Source organism: Barbus barbus, assembly GCF_936440315.1.
Source record: "Barbus barbus genome assembly, chromosome: 30".
Classification (NCBI taxonomy): domain Eukaryota; kingdom Metazoa; phylum Chordata; class Actinopteri; order Cypriniformes; family Cyprinidae; genus Barbus; species Barbus barbus.
In genome coordinates this window covers 6,234,976-6,252,084 of record NC_136758.1, presented here as the reverse complement: position 1 = coordinate 6,252,084, position 17,109 = coordinate 6,234,976, and the positions used below count along the sequence as shown (strand labels likewise).

Here is a 17,109-nt window from a genome sequence, read left to right as displayed (position 1 = left end):
TACATGAGTTACAGGTATATTTTAAATCACGTTTATATTATTTGTTAGTAATCATTTAAAATAGAGCTTCTGCCGGACCTAGCACAACCCTACAGGGAAAATACTTTAAGTTATTAATACCTACTTTAAAGCCCCCCAATTTATTTTAGAAGAGGTTTCATTTCACAATCCAAATTTGTTAAATGTTAGGTCAATTTTAATACTTGGATTAATTTTTTTTTTCCATATAAGAACAGCCATAATGACTCTCCAGTTGACAACAAACAAACAAAACTTAATAAAGCTTTATTATCTATAGACTGTATCCAAATAAATAATTACCCTATCTAAATAAAGCTTTATCTATAGATTTCACAGATATTGAACCACTACATTGTCAGCATTTCTATACCCGTTATTAACTGAGCTTAATATTTTGCCTATAAACACTTAATTCATTGTTTTTGCTGTTCGGGGTTCATCCAGTGATTATCCGCCACCCCCGAGTGACTTAAAAGTAAAACACACAAAAATACTTTTATTAATGTGTGTGTGTGTGTATATATATATATATTAAATGTGGCATCATTTATTTATTTATTTTATTTAAAAAAAAAAAGCTTTTTAAGTTCACATTCACCTTTTCATATCCACATGTTAAAGACATAATAACATAAAATTATTTTAGTCCCGACGACGCACATGACACCGGAAGCATTGGCGCTTTAGCCGGAAGCTGTAAGTCGGAGGAGCTCAATGTGACATTTCGGAGCGGTTATAGAAGAATAAGAATGTTTCTCACTACTATAAACTGTGAGTACACATATAATATCTACAACTACTATAAACTGCGAGTACACATATCTACAACATGAAACTAAAAATATCCACAAAACATCATCGTCAGCATAACGTGTGAACTGTAAAATAGCGGCTAATAACTAGCCAGCAGTAGTTTCATGTATAATATTCACATTATTAAAATGTCGAAATTCAAATATTTTACTATATAGCATAAATATTTGTTTTAGATGTTACTTGGTGATTATGTATTTATAAACACGTGCAACATGTTATATTACAGTACACTGTTAGATGCGCTAATTACTGTTTTGTTTTGCTTCCTCTTTAATTCTTTCTCCATTTAGTTGCCAAGAGCAAATCTAAGTGAGTATCCCCACATCTTCATTGCACTTGTTTACATACTGAAACTGTGCTGTACTAATATACAAGATGCCATGTTGAGCTCTTATATAGGATTCATTTATTACATTTCAAACGGAGAGTATGCAGAATAATACATTTCACGGTCTAATGTTGCTGAACATTATATAATTGTCACCTTTAACAAGTTAACAGTTTATTCTGGTAGGTCTGGTTAAACACTTGATTTAAAAACTCGTTCCTGTTCCTTGGTTTAATGTCTTGTTTTATGCCAGACACATTGAAGTTAGTGCTTTGTATTTACCTGTGGCTTCTTGTGTTTCAGGACATTGCTGGTTCAGATGATGAGTGCAGCTGGCACAGGTTACTCTTTTAACACGAAGAGGGGCCGATTGAGGGACAAACTGGTTTTGCGAAAGCATGACCCCATAGGTGAGGTGAACATTTTATGTCATTGTTAAGTATAATGGCAAACCCCTGAATTGATTTCCAAAGAACCCCAAATATGATGATCACTGTGAAGGTACCTTATTGCAAAGTATAGAGGTAGCTATTCATGTAAAAAGAAAAAAAAAAAGTCTTTATACAGTGGGTATGATAAAACATTTATAAATTAAAAAAAAAATACATAATTTCACATCAGTCTCTTACTTTGTATTACATCGATAAAAGAAACCTGAAGGCTGCAAATTAATATTTGCAATAAATGTCATTGTACAGTTGTTTTTCAGAGAATTTCAAACCCTAGTGAGCATATCTATCACCACAAACACTTATAAATAAATATTAGTAACACTTTACATTAAGGTTACATTGGCTAGCTAACCTAAAATGAACACTACATATACTTTATTAATCTCATTTAGTTAATTTCAGTATTCCTAATACATTTTAAAATCAAAAGTTGTTTTTGTTAACATTAGTGCATTGTCTAACATGAACTATTGGTAAGACTTTTCATTTGTTGACATTAGTGAATGCATTAGCTAACTAACAATGAGCAATATATATTTTAAGCATTCATTTATTTTTGATGTTTGTAAAAAAATAAATAATTGTAATTAAACTTTTGATTTAAAAAGTATTAGTAACTTAATTAATAAATGCTGTAGAGGTATTGATCATTGCTAGTTCATGTTAGCTAATATGTTAACAAATGAAACCCGTCAGATCTAATTGTAAAGTTTCACCTAAATATTTTTCCATACACATGAAGATTTATTTCTAGCATTATCAATAGACTAAATAATTGTGAATTCGTAGTGTGCCTTTAGAAAGCAGAAAGACAAGGTAATAATATTTGGTAAATGTGTTAAATATCGTCTTACACATTTTTAATAAATATATTAATTTAACCTGCTACCGATGACCGCCCTGCAAAATACATTTTATAAAATCTTTTTGTGTTTTGTGGACACAAGTTTGAAAACCATTGAGGTTGTGTACTCCTAAACAACGATGACAAAATATACCTTTGATATGTTGTGCTCTAACTTTAAAATAACAGTCAACACACATAGTTTTTTGACCATTTTGTGGGGTCTTTAAAATGGATTGTTTTATTAATGATTTTAACGTTTTAAATTTTTTTCAGTTAATGTTTCTCTCTTCATTGCTCTCCACAGTGAACAAACATGTCCTGTTCATTGAGAAGAAGAAAATACGATCTCTTTAAAAAAAATGTGAGAAACCCTTCTAATACAGACACTGAGAAAATTGACTTTTTAAAGTGTTATTGGCGTAAAACTGCCACAGTGTGATGATAAACATCACTAAACCACTACGAAGGAAGAAGATTGACATCAAAGTAAAGACCTTGCATCACTGCAGCTGTGGATGACTGGTCTAATGAGATGAGAAATGAGCTGTACATCCTGTCAGGATAATGTGCTGTTAAGACCATCACAATAAGTGTATTATGTTGGATTTGTTTGGTTCTTTTGTTTTATTTTTTTGTACCAAGTCAGAATTTTGACCTACTGCAAACAATGAACCACCTACTCAATGACAGATTGCTTTAGGCTGAAGTGGATTTGTTGGAATAATTAGCCTACAAAATGTGTTTAGCAGAAGAAAAAAAATGTTCATAATTGTTTAACAAATAATAACAGTTCATTTGCTGTTTTACTTTTTTTTGCATAAATTGACATGGAAATTTTATTTATTTTCAAACATATTTAAAGTATTTATATATCACATCATTTACAAATAATACCAAGCAATTACATTATCTAGAACTCTCCAGTATATGGTATTGTTTATTATGCAAACAATAATTCTGTGGACACTGTGCACAGATTAATGGTGCTGTTTTTAAGCCAAGGGTCACCTTCAGAACAGTTCAGTTGGCAGATCCTTCTGAAAGGGAAAAGATGTTTGAGTGCCGACACTTTGTACAGACACTGCTGCGATAAGGTTGGCTCTCCTGGCCATCTCTTCCAGCGGCATTGTGGGATAATGGGCCATGTAGAAAGCCAGAGCACCAATGAAGCTGTCGCCTGCTCCCTGTTAAGAAATATTTCCAGTTCAGTTTGTGGCATTTAGATTAATGCTTATAATGCGGAAGAGAAGAACACTGAACTTTGCATCACAACTTAGAGAAACAAATATGATAGCAGGGGATGCGTCATACTTGTCAATGCCAGTAGGTCCAAAGGTTGCAACTTGGAAAACAAATCTGGGAAATAAATGGCACCACAATGTACAAATTTTAGTGAGTCAATCTTAAAATAAATATTAAACTAATGATGACGACATGACTTTAATTCTCTATTTGTGTGCCGAGTCATGTGTGTTTGCTGTAGTGCAAGGCATGTGAGTAAGCCTGTAGATGCTGACTTGGGCACAGGTCACAAGGGTCAGAATGAAACCACACACATGCTTTAAGCTTTTCTTGACCTCTGTCAGTGATGTAGGGTCACCTTCTGCCTCAAGTCTTTGTGAAGGTCTGGGTTGTGAGTTGAGCACTTGCTGAGACATGCAGTGTGACATTTTTGTGTGTGTGCATTTTTGTTTGCTTTCCTACTTGGCAATTTCAGTATACTCTGTGAGTATTTATTTTTGGGTGAAGCTCATGTAGCTTGACATGCATTATGAAATTTGCACACACAAAAAAAGCCTAAATCATCTTTTTTTTTTGGTTGGAATTTTGGGTGTGTTTTGAAATAAGTCTCCTATGCTAAAAAGGCTCAGTTTATTCAATTAACTACAGTAAAAACAATATTGTGAAATGTCATTTTAAATAACTGAATTTGATCAAAATCCATCTGAATTTATATATATATATATATATATTAACAAACTGATCAAGGGGTCAAAATTTTATTTTTAAAAGGACATTTCCCCCCCCCCCCCCAGAGTTATCAGTAATACACTCTAAGCTGCCTTTTTAAAATTTTATCTCCACTTGTATGAAGTTGATAAGGACACTGGCGTGTTTTACCATGCCTGCAGGGGGTAGACTGGGATCTGGGGGGAAGGGTGATGTTGGGTGTTGAATTTATGATGGGAAAGCACAGAAGAATGCAGTGATGTGCTCAGATTTAACCGCAGATCTCCCTGTCACTGGTTCACACAAGTCTACCAGATTACTCATCTCAATGGCCCGCTTCTTAACCATCGATCTTTATTACACACCGCTGACTGTCCCTTCGGTCTCCTCCATATAGCCACAAGGCCACAGTTTTCTGCACTCCCCTACTGACTGATGACTGAATGAATTGACCTATGCAGACAAGAATCCATTACAAAATGATCACAGTCCACCTTTGCCTAGTTTGGCTTAAGTCATGCATTTTGTCTGTGTGGGTAAATGGAAGAACATCTGCAGTTGGACATATGGTGGTCATGAGGAAAGTTCTGGGGGAAAACAATTCTCATTAAATGTATTTAATGTCTCCACCTTGTTCAGATGAAATCTTCCACCCACCTCTATTACTCCAATAAGATGGAATGGTGCTCTTGTTGCTAGAGGTTAAGTTGGTCATAGTAGCTGTTCCTACTATTAAATTTATGGGTGGGTAGCAAAACTATACATAGAGAGTCAACAGGCCCAGTGCGGGCTTGCTGTATATATATATATATATATATATATATATAAAACATATATAAAAAATCACCCTCTGAGCGATTTATCTAAACAAACAAACAAAAAAAGTATATGATTCCTAAAGTTCATGTGGCCATATGTATTGTGTGCTTGGGTTGAAATATATATATATATATATATATATATATATATGATTTAAGACAGAACTAGGGTCAGATACACTATTCCCTAAATGGCCTACTTAAGATGTGGAGACCAAATATAACATTATAATGAATTTATCATATTTGTGATAGCATCACCACATTATATTCTATGGGTTTAATGCATTTGCAGGCAGTGTCATTACCTAGAACTGTCACATAACTGTATTTTCACTGTTTTAGAGGAGAGTGCCATTGAATGTGTTGCTAATATGAAGTGAGTTTTCATGAAAAGAAAATCTAACTAAAATCAGAACTGAAAACAAACACTGGATTTAAATAAATAGATAAATAAAAAAAACTGCCAATAAATGTTCAAATAGCGATTCTATCAGAGCATTTAGTGTGTTATGATATCATCGTTTACAACTATTTTTGCATTTGATGTTGTTTGATAGGAATTGTTACTTACTATTGCCAACAACTGCAATGAAAAATGTATTGCAATGATTTTAAATTCAGTGGAGATATCTGACATAATATGACATAACATTGAGCTTTTATATGAAGTCTTTAGAGCCATGGGCTGTTTTTAGATAAATCGAGGGGTTTGACCAACCATAGTTGGACAGAGGTTATTTATATGTACAAATAATCCAAGCACCTAATTTCTAGCCATTTCAAATATACATTTGATTAACATTGCTAAATATTATTAAACTGGAAAGAAATGAAAGATCCTTCTTTGATTGTCAAAATATTTAACAGAAAAGAACAAAATACAAACATAAAAGATATAGAGTAAAACAAAGAAGCCTACAATAACCAGTGTGTTAAAACAAAAATGCAACAATAAAAATAAAGGAAAGGCCCTAATGAAGAAATCTGTTTCAAGATATTTTTTAAAAGTGCATAATGATAACTTTTGACAACGTTTAATTCAGGTGCGAAAATAATTAATCTTCATATCTATCTATCTATCTGCTGCCGTGCAAAGGCAAAAGACCGTAACTTCGATTTTTGTCGAAAATGAGTTATGATATTTTTGGGACATTCAAGACATCTTTTATCATGTACTTAAGTATCTTGAGTCAATTTTGTTGTTTTTCTGAGAAAATAATGGGTCGTCTCAACCGTAACTTCAAAAAGCCCCAGAGAAACCAAGGCAGAACACCGTATAACACCAGTTACTGCTCTTTCACTTTGTTTGGAACGCTCAAATTGAGTTACGGCGTTCTGCCTTTGTTTAGCCATGCGTCAATATGAAGTTACGGTGCCAGCTTGGAGTTATACAGTGTTCTGCCTTTTTTGCTGTCCATTAAAGTCTGCTGCATTTTAATTACGGTTTAGACAAACGAATTCGATCGCGATCTACCCAACAGCTCCACATAACAAAGCACTGTAAAGACTAGACACCTTGGCAGCAATACATAATCATAAATAACCTTTAAAAAATTTTTTTTTTTTTTTGCTGTTTGTAATTATTCACCAGGCTGTCACTTCTAGTTGGATGCATGTGGACTCGAATGCCGTGGCATGTAACATAATCAATCATAAAATCAGAATTTGCCACCTCGTAAAATATGTACGAATTGCCGTGAGATCGGGCTGGCCGGCCTAACAGTTCGCAATTAAATCTATATCCTACCTTTTCTTGTAACCCAATAAAATCATTCCATGGCGCTGAACGTCGTCGATGTTTAATCCACACGCATTTCTGAGCATGCCTGCTTGCTGGCGTTCACATAAATCCACAAGTCTTTCTTTTAGGTTAGGCTATTTCATTCAAGTCAATATAAGCAATTATGCTATGTCTAGCATTCTTTTACGTTACTGAGCGTAGCAAATAAATTGGTTGCAAAACTTACAAAATGGTATCCACTCATATGTTTAACTTTTAGTCTGCTTATTACCACACTGCTGGTGCCACAAGGGGGCAGTGTGTCTGTAATTCTAAAATTAATACAGTCACATTACTATATGCAATAGCCTATATGAGATGATATAGCCCATGATAACTACACTTTATACAGGTGTTACTATAACGATTTTGTAAATGGTGATCAGCGACAAAATAGTGATAATGTGGAAGTTACTGTCTTTTGCCTTGGTGTGACTTCTCACTTTTTGCAGACAATGCAAAGGCAGAGTACATTAACTTCAAAATAGTGGTAAAAATCAAGTTTGAGCTCACAATTTTTTAATGTAGATCATTTTCATTACTAAAACATCTAATTGTCAAATTTCCAGTGTCCTACCTATAATTAATTTGGCTGGACAAGTAAAAAACTTTAAAGTCATTTTTCTCAGTTTCATACTCTAGCGAGTTAAGGTCTTTTCCTTTGTAGGGCAGTATATATATCATCCCAAGCACACAATACATATGGCCACATGAACTTTAAGAATCATATACTTTTTTTGTTTGTTTGTTTAGATAAATCGCTCAGAGGGGTTTGACCAAACAATTAGACAAACTAGGTTTTTTTTGTTTTTTTTTACATATAAATCATCCAAGCACCCGATTCCTAGCCATTTCTAATATACATTTGATATGACTAAATATTATTAAATTGTAAAGAAATTCCAGGTTCAGTTCCTTCTTCACGTAGGCCTAGTATTTTCATCGGGTCAGTCGTAGAAAAATCTGATTGGTTGATAAATTTTGACGTTTCATCCAAGTGTGAAAAGAATTAATATCTAGCGCAAGAGCACAGAGAGATGTGCGAGTGCACAGGACAAAGTTTGAGCGTGCACACTTGAGTGAGAGGAGAGACACGTTTTTGTGCGAGAGCAAAGGAAATCCACGTGCGAGCGGGGAGATTCGCGCTCGCGCATTATATTAATCTACTTTCGTGCTACAAAAATGCGCTCTCGACATTTGGCAGTAAAATAACGCCATACTACCCACATTGATCCAATGATGGCCCAGTGTGGGCCAGACATGAGCCTGTTAATAAGAGTTTTGTGGGCAGTTTTCTTCCTTACCACTAGGGATGCTAGAATATTTTAGGTTTCCTTAAATCAGGGGTGGGCAAACTTTTTGACTTGAGGGCCACCTCAAGTTTTCCACATTAAGTGAGGGGCCGCATAATGTTAATGACCAATGAAGCTTTGAATTTATTTATTTTTTATTCTAAATTGACACTCACTACTGTACTGTATGTATACTTGTACATATGGCAGTTCTTTTCTTGTACCATTTCTACCTATTTTTATGTGCACTTTATGACACAGATAAGTTGCTTTGGTGTACAAGTCGATGAATAAGACACATTTTATCTCTTCATTCAGAAATAATGTAAAATAAACAAAATGTTTACAAACATTAGAAACATGTTTTTATATTCCCCACCCACCACAAAAAAATCCTGTAAATTAGCAGTGTTCAGAATAGAAAAAAGAACGAAAATATAAGTAAAAAACAAACACAAATTATAGTGGCATTCACTATAAACATATATTATAAACGCCCAGCCTTAAATATTTAACGCGAAACTGAATTAAACTAGCGGCGTGGTTGCTGAAAAATGCACAATACAAACTCACTTGCCACTCATTCATCACCAATCCTAATGTGCACGCTTTGCGCTTGACCTTGATTAGGCTACTTTATATAAATCGCCTTGGAAATTGCAGCACGTTTCAGATAAATAAATAAAAAAACGCAATTTATAATCCAGAAAAAACAGTACTATATCCATTTTCATAAAAATGTGTGTGGAAAATAGAAGAAAGCATATCTTTGCAAGATAAAATGACAAATTATTTCCATGTTTTCCCCACAAAATTACAGCACCCGTGAGCAGGAAGATAACGGGATAACGCTGACATTTGGTCTGATACTGGAAAGTCTGAAGAGCATTTTAAGCATTTTTAAAACCGTTCCAATGCAAGGCATTTTTCAAAACAAATGAACACTTTCACATTTTTAAAACAAGTAACTTATTTACAATTGTGCCAGTTTTGTAGAGTATATAGCTATTTTGACTTTTTATTTTGTATTCGCCGTGCGGCTTGAAATAAAATAAATAGAATCAAAAATAGACTAGGCGCCTATCTTTAGTGAAGCCGCGCGGAGAGCCGCTTCTGAAACGTGCCGCGGATTGACTGGAGTGGCCGCGTCGGAGCGACGGGACGGTGTAAATCAGGGGTTATATACTGCACTACAGGCTACATATTGGATATTACTGATATTGCACCAAATTATTATTTTGGAACAACTGCCTCACGGGCTGGATGAAAACGCCCGTAGTTTGCCCACCTCTGCAGATTCGTATCATTTTTAAAAATCCCTCGCGGGCTGCAGATGGCCGTAGTTTGGACACCCCTGCCTTAAATAAAGCCATGATGTAGAGAGAGTTAGCAATAGCAAGCAGCAGTATCCAGCATTGCTCACCTGCTGAACACATTGTGCTGTATCCTGATTGGGAAATGTGTCATTTCAAGCCCAGAATAAAGGAGTTGTTTTTTTTATTTCTTCTATTTACAAGTGTACATTGCTGATGTTTTTCGTAGAGATGGTACATGTATGTATGGCCTACATTTGGACTGATGCTAAGAGTTTAAGACAGTGTATTTGTATGAATTTTAGATGGACTCTTTATTGGTGAGACCACCACATCATGGTCCAGTTTGAATATGGATTGAAAGTAATTTTCGACGTGAGACCATAGTCTGGACTATTTTTGACTGTTCCTGGTTAGGAAGAGTCTGGTGTTTGAGAGCTGTGGCGTGTTTTCTTTACAAGAGGTTGGATTATTCATTTGCTATCAGCCAACTTCAGCTATGGACAGTGTTTGGACACTGATGTACAGATAAGACTTTCGCACACATGACGAAATCCTACAATCTTACATTGCTTTGTTTTTTGTACTTTTTATGTATTTACATTTTTGGCTATATTAACCTTTTCCATTTTGTATTTAATAAATCCATTTATTTGAAACCCTTTGACTACTGTACATTTTTGACAATACAGACATTAGTTAGGTGGTGACTGCATCCATTTCAGATGTATAATAACTGTTTTGTTTTTTTCCTCCAAAGACTTAAGTTATAGTAGCTGAAAAGTTTTTAAAGTGAAACATGTATTGTTATAGATCAGGGGCGCATCCTGTTCCTGGAGATCTACCTTCCTACAGAGTTCAGTTCCAACCCTGACTAAACAAACCTGTCTGTAATTATCAAGTGCTCCTTCAGATCGTAATTAGTTTGTTCAGGTGTGTTTGATCAGGACCAGGTTGTAGATTAATAGTGTGGGCTAAGTGAGGGCTGCCCGTGCAGGGCCAGCACTAAGGGGCCAACGCTTTGCCAATGAGCAAAATCTCAGAGGCCCTGCACTGGCAGTCCGCTGGGGACCCTTTGGCTAGCCCTAAGAGTTAGAATGCTAACAAGTTACTAAATAAGGACAATAACTAGCACAAGGCTGTGAGGTTACTTGATTTATGAATTGGACAACTGTTGCAGTCCTTTTAGCAACTTGCCTAAAAATAACAACAACAAAGCATCTTCGAAATTTACATGTGGGATGACTATAAAATTTAATGTTGTTGAACAAAAAGTGAAAGTAACGTTAACCACAGACCTTAAGACTCGTAAATCTAAAACTGCCATTCTAAAAACCAACAAGAATGGCCTACAAATTAGCATCATGAATGATCAGCTCCATTGCCAACAAATATGCTGTTTTGTTTCCAGAAAGAATTACAATTTTCTGAACTTTTGACACTACCACATTGTATCACCAACCGCCAGTAAAATATATTACTTCTAGTTGCTACAGAACAGACAGTGTGAATAACCTGTATTTAAAAAGAAATATTGTGGAGAGTGTTAAAAAGAACTTAAAAAACAACTTTGTTCATTTCAACAACATGATGCAAATAGAACCAAGCTTTCCAGTTCTTCATTTAAAAAATGATCATCATTTACTTTTAAAAGGGCAGCTTTTGTCTTTACAGGCCGCGTGATTAGACTTCGCTAGCAAGACTGACATCTGACAACATTTGTCTGAAGCATGATGTATCATTGGTGACAACTACTGCTCCTCCCAGTAGCTTCCAAACAATCCCAGACACATTCTGTTAAATGTTATATAGAGCTGTCAGTCAATCATATGACAAAACTATTAGATGTGGTCAGTCAAAGACTGCAACTTCTTTAACTTTACAGCACTACAAACTACGAAACAATACATAATACACATTTGTAAATCAAAATTTTCAAACAGTGTTTACAACCAATTTTATTTCTGTAACTTGAAGGACTTCCAAGTGAATAGAAAAATGTAGACAGGGACTTGATTTTCTATTGGGAGTGAAGTAGATGAAGAAAAGTAGGTCCTGAAAGAATAGAGCTATGTGGGTAGAATCAGTAAAGGGGTGGGGCTGAAATATAAAAGGTGACATCATCCAAGAAAGAAAGTTGGTTCAGTGAGGATAACAAAGACAAGTGTGTCTTTTCTCTGGAACATAGATGAATTGTGCACAATAAAACCAGTGTTCCTGTGGAAAATATGCAAACATGGAGAATAATGCGACTGATTCCGAATGCCTGCTGAAGTCAGTTGTCAATGTGATACACTAAACTAACATCTAATAAGGTGGTAGCCCATGATTAAGGCTAAGACTGGATGGTCACCACAGTTAGAACTACATTTTATCACAGCACCAATGTACTTCTGCAAGTCCAGTGGTTAAATACAGTAAAAGTCTCCAAAAACAATGGAAGCAGTGGATGACTCACAGATCAAGATGTGATCAAGATGGCATTCAAAACTTCAATACCAAAAACGTCCATCTGAGGTTACTGTGTGAAGGACCTATAATATTCTGTTGCTGATCACAAGCCATCAGAATTTCCAAAAGGTTGGTGTACCATAAAAAGTGTATTTGAAGGCAATCCTACTGATGTTCCGAGGGATATACAGTACAACCTTCAGTGTTTGTTGATGGTCAAATCTCTAATCTTTTAGAAACACACTGGGGGTCTAAGTGGTCATCTTGTGTCACCACGGCACATGTTGCTAGGAGATAGTTTCCCTCAAAAGAATGGCTGCTGTCCAATGCGGCTCAGTGTGGGTTCTTCTTTGTGGGTTTCATTTACAGTCTCTTGGTGTGATGACATCAATGTCGGTTGGAGGCATGCAGTACTTTCCGGTAAATACCCACCACCGTCTCCTGTAAAGATCCCTGTGGTGGGTCCTCTATGGCTCTTTTCATAGAGGTGAAGTTCGGCTGATTGTGATTGTCTGAAACAACTACAAGCCGTGTTGTCTGGCTTGAAGGCAAGGTTCTGGAATTGTGTTGACCTCCAAATGCAAGAGCACAGGCCACCCACAGTTCATCTGAACTGAGTGTGCTGTTAGAGAGCTTGGTCTCAGTGAACACACACGTAGCCTACAGATAGAATCACTGTCTCATGAAAGAGTTGGTCAGTGTTAAATATATGAAGGCCTTCCTAAGATTTATGGAAGAAAGGGAATGATTTTAGAATAGGTGTGTAGCCACACAGAGGAAGACTACTTACTTATTTGCCTTTCCAGATTTGCAATAGTGTCTGCCGTGCTTTTCATGTAATGCCATACCACACGGCTTTTGATCACAGAAGGGGTGTCTAGCTGATGTGAAGCTGTAAAGACTGCCAAAAGATCCTTTTAACTTGAGACTGCTTCTAGTCCAAGAGAAAGGATTCCTTTATCTTGAGAATACAATGGTACCATCCCTTTGAGATGTGCGTAATGTCCCCTTAAGGGAGTCAGAAGCTAAATAAAAAGTTGTTAAAGTTAGCGACCCCCACATCTTTTCCCATTAATTTTCAGGTGCTCAAACAACAAGAACAACAACGAACATGAATCTGGCAGTCCCACTCACTCATCTGGCAGCCCATCTCTCTTTGCAACCACTGGGAACGACAAAGAGTTGAGAATTTCTAAGTGGCTGTTGATGGGCGGTCTCTCATGGCCTTGCCATGACCAATGAGCTAGCAGTTGTGAACACGTAACTTCTTTCCGCTTCAAATGCATGCTGAAGAACTGACAAGCAATAATGTCTACAACCCAATGAATGATTTAGTCAAAACTTTTTTTGTGGCATCCACTTCTTTTTTTCCCTCAGCAAACACAAAGAAGTATATCGCCAACACTACACCAAGACACCAATTGTTGTCCATGACGTCTATGTAGTGCATCTGATCTTATTTCTGCAAACTTGTTGTCTTTTGGTTCAGTAAGTGACAGAATCCATGTTTAAACGATTACCCCTCTTTCACATCTAAAGTGTGACAGAGTGAAAAGTGAGAAGTACTTTCAGCAACAACAGATTGGGGCATCCTGTTATCAAGGTGTTTCAAATTGACCAGTGTGCATTTACCTTAAAAATTTGGAATATTCTCATTTCTGTCCCAAACCATTGGTTACTAAGTAGTTGCTTATGAGCTGTGGTGCAAACTGAGCCACATAAACAAAATGACAGAATTCAATTCATGCAATACCAGAGTTGAGGCAATTCCATGCCTATTCTCTGAACAACAAGGGGTTGTTTAGTATGTGAAATACTGAAATTTGGTGACACAGCAGAAAATGCTGGATTCAGGCCAAGGAGCACAGAGTATCGCTGGGCTTTGTGACTCACACCACTATGCTCGGAGAAAAGCACGGTAAACACTTTAACCTCCTATTGAATGTTCTTTAATGACTAAAGATAAGACAAATAAACACAATTGCCACATACTGTTATAAAGATGACGACAGCTCTTTTTTTGGACTGCTGGCAGACCAAATAACCACAAAAAAGTTTATTTTTAAAAAGTGATATGCCATCATTCTTTGAGAATAAACTGATGGAAACATGCCTTGCTCCTGTCTAGTCGTTGAGATAAAATCTGGCACTTGGCCCCATTCCCTCCTCCTCCTGGTTTTTAACTAGTGGGGAAAAAACAGAGTTACTGGAAGAGGGATCAGGGCATCCAAAAGATTTAAACAACTCAGGATTTATGGGTCATCAAAGTGCGCGGGAACAGGCCGACCGCCACGTGGAGACCACAGCCAGGCGGACTCCCGCTGAGTGGATCACTGCTAAGCACTGAGTCAACCAGAGAGGGCAGGGGAGCCAGGGGCAGCCTACCCTGATGAGACTGGACGTCACACGCTGTGTTCTATATGTGTGAGTGTGTGAGTTTATGAGAGATATGTTATGAGTGTGTTGTGGTTAAAGATCAGGCAAAGTAAAAGCCATAATTAAATGCTTTTATCACTCTAAGTAAAAAACAAACAAAAAAAAAAAACACCTACTGTATGTAAAAATGTTGCAAATGATGAGAAAAAAAACACTTTAACTAAACAGTATGGTTTGGAAGTTATAGAAAAAAAATAAATTTATAATTTTTTTTAAAGGGGTCATATAATGCTATTTTTAAGATCATTGTTTTGTGTATTTGCTGTAACAGAATATGTTGATATGCTTTAATGTGCAAAAAAACACATTATTTTTCAAATACTCTACATTATTGTATTTTCTCTATGCCCCGCCTCCCTTACCATAATTGCGAGCTTCAGCTTTAAAGTTAGTTTTACCAAAAGTGGAACAGAGTCGCGTAACAGACAGTGATGATGCTCGTATGTATTTGCAGCCGTGGTTAAGGTGATATTTGATGGGCTGTACACTCCGCTGTGATGTGACCCTGTTCCCCTCACACACACAGTCAATAGCAAATATTTGAACTAATAACAAAACATACTTAAAGTCGCTGATTCAGAAGCGTCAGATTGTCATAGCAAAGTCGTAATTGACCCTTTAAAAAAAAATAGCCTTTGTGCACAGCCACCCTTGTACTCTCCTAGGTTCATGAAACGGTTCGGTTGTGCTGTTCTGTTGTAAACAAATCTTAACCAATGATTTCTAATTGCATCTACTTTCGAAAGGACAAATAAAGTGCTTTTGCTTTGACACACAGCGTCTCCCTGACATGGCTGCATCAACACTACTGCGGATACTGAAACCACGCCTTCTTTCTTTGTGTGAACATTACACAAATATTTCCACATCGTGACGTAGACATGCCCGGTCTGGATCAGCCTTCTCTTTTAGATAGAATAAATCCTTTTGTGGGAGACTTTGAGCTTTGTAACTCTACAGATCTTATACATGCACAAACAGCTACATAACACACTAAAGAAAAGGGTCTGCAGGGGTCCTCTGTTTTAATATAATTTCCTGTTTTTTTTGTTAGTTTTTTTTCATGTCAGTTGCACCACATGGCTTTGATTTTCATTTCCTCCTTTTTTAAGCTTTGTTAAAATGCATTTTAGTAGTAGTAGAAAATTAAACTACTTTACAACTTTAACTTTTAACTTCTTGTTAAAATGTCCTATTGTTCCATACAATGCTTGCATTACTATGTGCCACTTACAAAATCTTGTATGTACTGTAAATAATCCATAAAAATAAGTAAGTGATGCTTGGTATTACAGCATTATATAAATGTGCAAGTCATTATTGCACATAACTGAAGTTGTTGGAAATGAAAAAGCTTGCCGAAAAAAAAACATCACATAAAAACATAACTTATCACAGCAGTGAATTTGTAATTTGCTAATCTTTCTCACAACTGATGTTCTGATACTATAATTAATACTGTTTTTTGATATGTGTTTCAATCAAAAATGAATGCGAGCTTGCAGGGGTTAACTGAGGGTTTAAAGTAGACTAAATCATTTGAAAGGTCCACCAGAGAGAAGTTTGTTAGTTCACTGCTATCTTTCTGTATGACTGTGCTGAAGAATCCTTGACTAAAAGAGATGGATGTGGTCTCACAAGAATCTTGCTGTGAATCCACTGTTTCATTCTGCTGAAAACTACAGGGTTTAGTTTAGTTACAGGGTTAATGAAAAACCCCATTTATGTCTCAAGACTTTCTCCAAATAAATCGCCTTTTCTTAAGAATTTTAGATACGATGGTGGTCTGCACGTCATGCTAACAAGTAGGTGTGGGACGAAGTTTCGAATTTGCTTTTTAACCATGAAAGATGTGGTTAAAAAGGAGAACTGAAATGCAGTCTATATGAATTGCAAGACATTTTCTAATCCAAAGAATAATAAAAAATAAAGACCAGAGAAACAGTGGAACCTTTTTTGGCCAGTTTTCGTCACTGACGGGACATCTATTGCTTAACTTGCATCACACTATGATGTGTCCTCTTTTCTTTCTGGCTTGACGCATTCTGATATGTGACTAATGATTGATCTTGTTGTTCTTCACAAGACTCACTAGGTGTTTCAAACATTTATAGAGCAATAAAATAAACAGGAAATATGAGTTATGATGACGCAGAATTAGCAAATCCAGGTGTGAAATGAGTAAGCCGCTTCAGAGATTACAATCAGAAGAGAAACCAGAAAAACCACATCCACAATTAACATAAGGTTGATGTCAGACTCGTAAAAATGTGAGGCAAACAAGTAGCCGTATTCAATTAACATATACGTAGAACGCCAGATTGACAACAATCTTATGTTTTAGAAAGAAATGACGTGAAACTCCAAGAAATGCCTGCTCACCAGGATTACTTTGATCTCAGTTTTTTTCCACATTAAAGCCCACATCAGAATCATACTAGGTGAACGAAAATGTTGATACAAATGATGCATACATTGTGTTTACTACCGTTCAAAACATACTACTTCAACTATGAATCATGCTTGTGGATCATATGGTATGGGCACATTATGACTGATGACTAAATATCTTTCACTCATGACTGTAGTGGCATGACAGATT

General features: G+C 36.1%; 2 protein-coding genes across 3 annotated transcripts in view; one reads left to right on the top strand and one right to left on the bottom strand.

The window, feature by feature from the left end:
* The first annotated feature begins 671 nt into the window (after window positions 1-671).
* Window positions 672-3,902, top strand: LOC306850157 (large ribosomal subunit protein bL33m). Its single transcript, XM_079385621.1, has 4 exons — window positions 672-792; window positions 1,128-1,146; window positions 1,469-1,575; window positions 2,769-3,902. Exons 1-4 carry the CDS (start codon window positions 771-773, stop codon window positions 2,816-2,818), a joined length of 198 nt encoding a protein of 65 aa, XP_079241747.1. The 5' UTR covers window positions 672-770; the 3' UTR covers window positions 2,819-3,902.
* The window catches only part of LOC306850156 (ribokinase-like), a 28,975-nt gene continuing 14,535 nt past the window's right edge, over window positions 2,670-17,109 (bottom strand). The window contains exon 9 of one of the 2 annotated variants that reach the window (XM_079385619.1): window positions 2,670-3,648. In XM_079385619.1, the coding sequence (XP_079241745.1) occupies window positions 3,475-3,648 (174 nt within the window). In that variant the 3' untranslated portion in view covers window positions 2,670-3,474. The remainder of the gene's footprint in view (window positions 3,649-17,109) is intronic. The other variant, XM_079385620.1, reaches the window with a different exon arrangement.